The following is a 1,843-nucleotide window of genomic DNA, read 5'->3' as shown; positions in this document are numbered from 1 at the left end:
CTAGGAGGGAAATATGAAATTCAACACAAAACAACTGAATAAGTTATATAAGAAGACAAAATATCATTGAAAAAGATCCAGTTCACTTACGGATAACAGAAAGCACTCCAGCTGTTTGAAGCAGAAAGGTACTTAATGCAGGGAAACTGGTGGTTACAAAAAGTGCTGAAAGGCGTAGAGGAACAGTCTCTAGTCTCTGCCACCAAGACTGACTCCTGGCATAACACCCAGAATGGACTGTTGAAGCAGCTGCTACCTCTGTCTCAGTCAGGAAACTGAGAAGTCAGGAAGCTGTCACCAAATCTGTTTCCCCCGAGTGTTTAATGCTTGCTAGATAAAACAGCTAATTCATATGCTGCCATCTCTCTCTCCCACTTAACTCAGGAATTTACTCACAGTCTTAGAAAGCCCATTTTGGATCAGAGCCAAAGGGAATTCTCTGTTCAAGGGGTATGCCCTTAGAACACAGATTGATGCAGACCTCAGGACATAGCCAAGAGCCCGTGGTTAATGTGGATGTGGTGAGGTCACATTAACGTGAGTAATATCCAGGTGAGGCATTAAAGGAGAAAGGATGGAGGACGGAAGAGCAGGCACCAAATCAAATTACTTCTTTCTAATCAATTATAACAGACTAGCCAGATCGGATGGCCTGGCATTAAGCCAGTTTCTTCAGAGCCTCTCTGACCTCTCGGTTCCTTAGACAATAAATGAAAGGGTTAAGAGCAGGGGTAACAATGGCATAGAAGACGGAAATAACTTTGTTCATGTTGAAAGCATGAATGGCTCGGGGCCAGACATACATGAAAATAGTAGCTGAATAGAAGATGGTGACCACCACGAGGTGGGAGGCACGAGTAGGAAACGCCTTCTGCTTTCCTGTGGGCATGTGTAGGATGGTGGCCAGAATGCATCCATAGGACAGGACAGTGGGGGGGGGGGGAGATGACCACAGCCAGGACAAAGTCCACCAATTCAGCTGTGGACATGTCTGTGCAGGAGAGGTTAAGTACTGGAGAGATATCACAGAAGAAATCACCGATGACATTGGGGCCACAGAAGCTGAGGCAAGAGATGAAGTAGATCTTAGCCAAGGAGATGCCAAAGCCATTGGTACAGGAACCAAGAGGCAGAAGGAAGCAGAGCCCATGGCTCATAATGGTGGGGTAGTGCAGTGGGCGGCAGATGGCCACATAACGGTCACAGGCCACAGCAGCCAGGAGCACACATTCTGTGCACATGAGTGCAATGAAGAAGTAAAGTTGTATCATACAGTGAGTGAAGGAGATGCTGTTGCTCACGGACCAAAAACTAAACAGCAACTTGGGTACAGTCACAGAGATGTACCAGGTCTCCAGGAAGGACAGGTTGGCCAGGAAGAAGTACATAGGCTTGTGCAGTGGCAGGTTCTGCTGCACCAACAGGATGATGATCACATTTTCAGCCACTGTCAGAATATAGGCCACGAGCAACATGAGGAACACTGTTGCACGCACACCCCAGTTCCCAGGAAACCCCACCAGAATGAACCTGGTGACCCGTGTCTGGTTCTCCACTTCCATATTGGAGACACAGGGTTTAACTCTCCTGGGGGAAAAAATCACTTGGTCAGACTTCCATCTTTTGCCTTCTCTGACTAGTAGTAACAGTAACAGATATCATGTTTTAATAGTATATTATAGGCTAGATCATACACTGGGTACATTATGCACATAATATAATTTGATTCTCACACAGCCTCTTTATACATGTTATTATACCCATCTTAGTAATGAAGAAACTGAGCTTTGGAAAGGTATTAAGTTACTTAACCACATTCCCACTGGCAGCAGGGCAGGAATCA

At 45.8% G+C, this 1,843-nt stretch overlaps 1 protein-coding gene across 1 annotated transcript; it reads right to left on the bottom strand.

The window, feature by feature from the left end:
- Positions 1–634: 634 nt before the first annotated feature.
- LOC114901313 (olfactory receptor 6B1) lies at positions 635–1,562 on the bottom strand. The gene is given in 2 exon segments (XM_029233014.1): positions 635–944; positions 946–1,562. Coding segments are annotated over 2 exon segments (927 nt in total).
- Positions 1,563–1,843: the final 281 nt, after the last annotated feature.

The sequence above is a fragment of the Monodon monoceros genome, unplaced genomic scaffold (genome assembly GCF_005190385.1).
Source record: "Monodon monoceros isolate NGI ecotype Baffin Bay Population unplaced genomic scaffold, NGI_Narwhal_1 Super_Scaffold_2, whole genome shotgun sequence".
Taxonomy (NCBI): domain Eukaryota; kingdom Metazoa; phylum Chordata; class Mammalia; order Artiodactyla; family Monodontidae; genus Monodon; species Monodon monoceros.
This window is presented reverse-complemented; position numbering and strand designations above follow the sequence as displayed.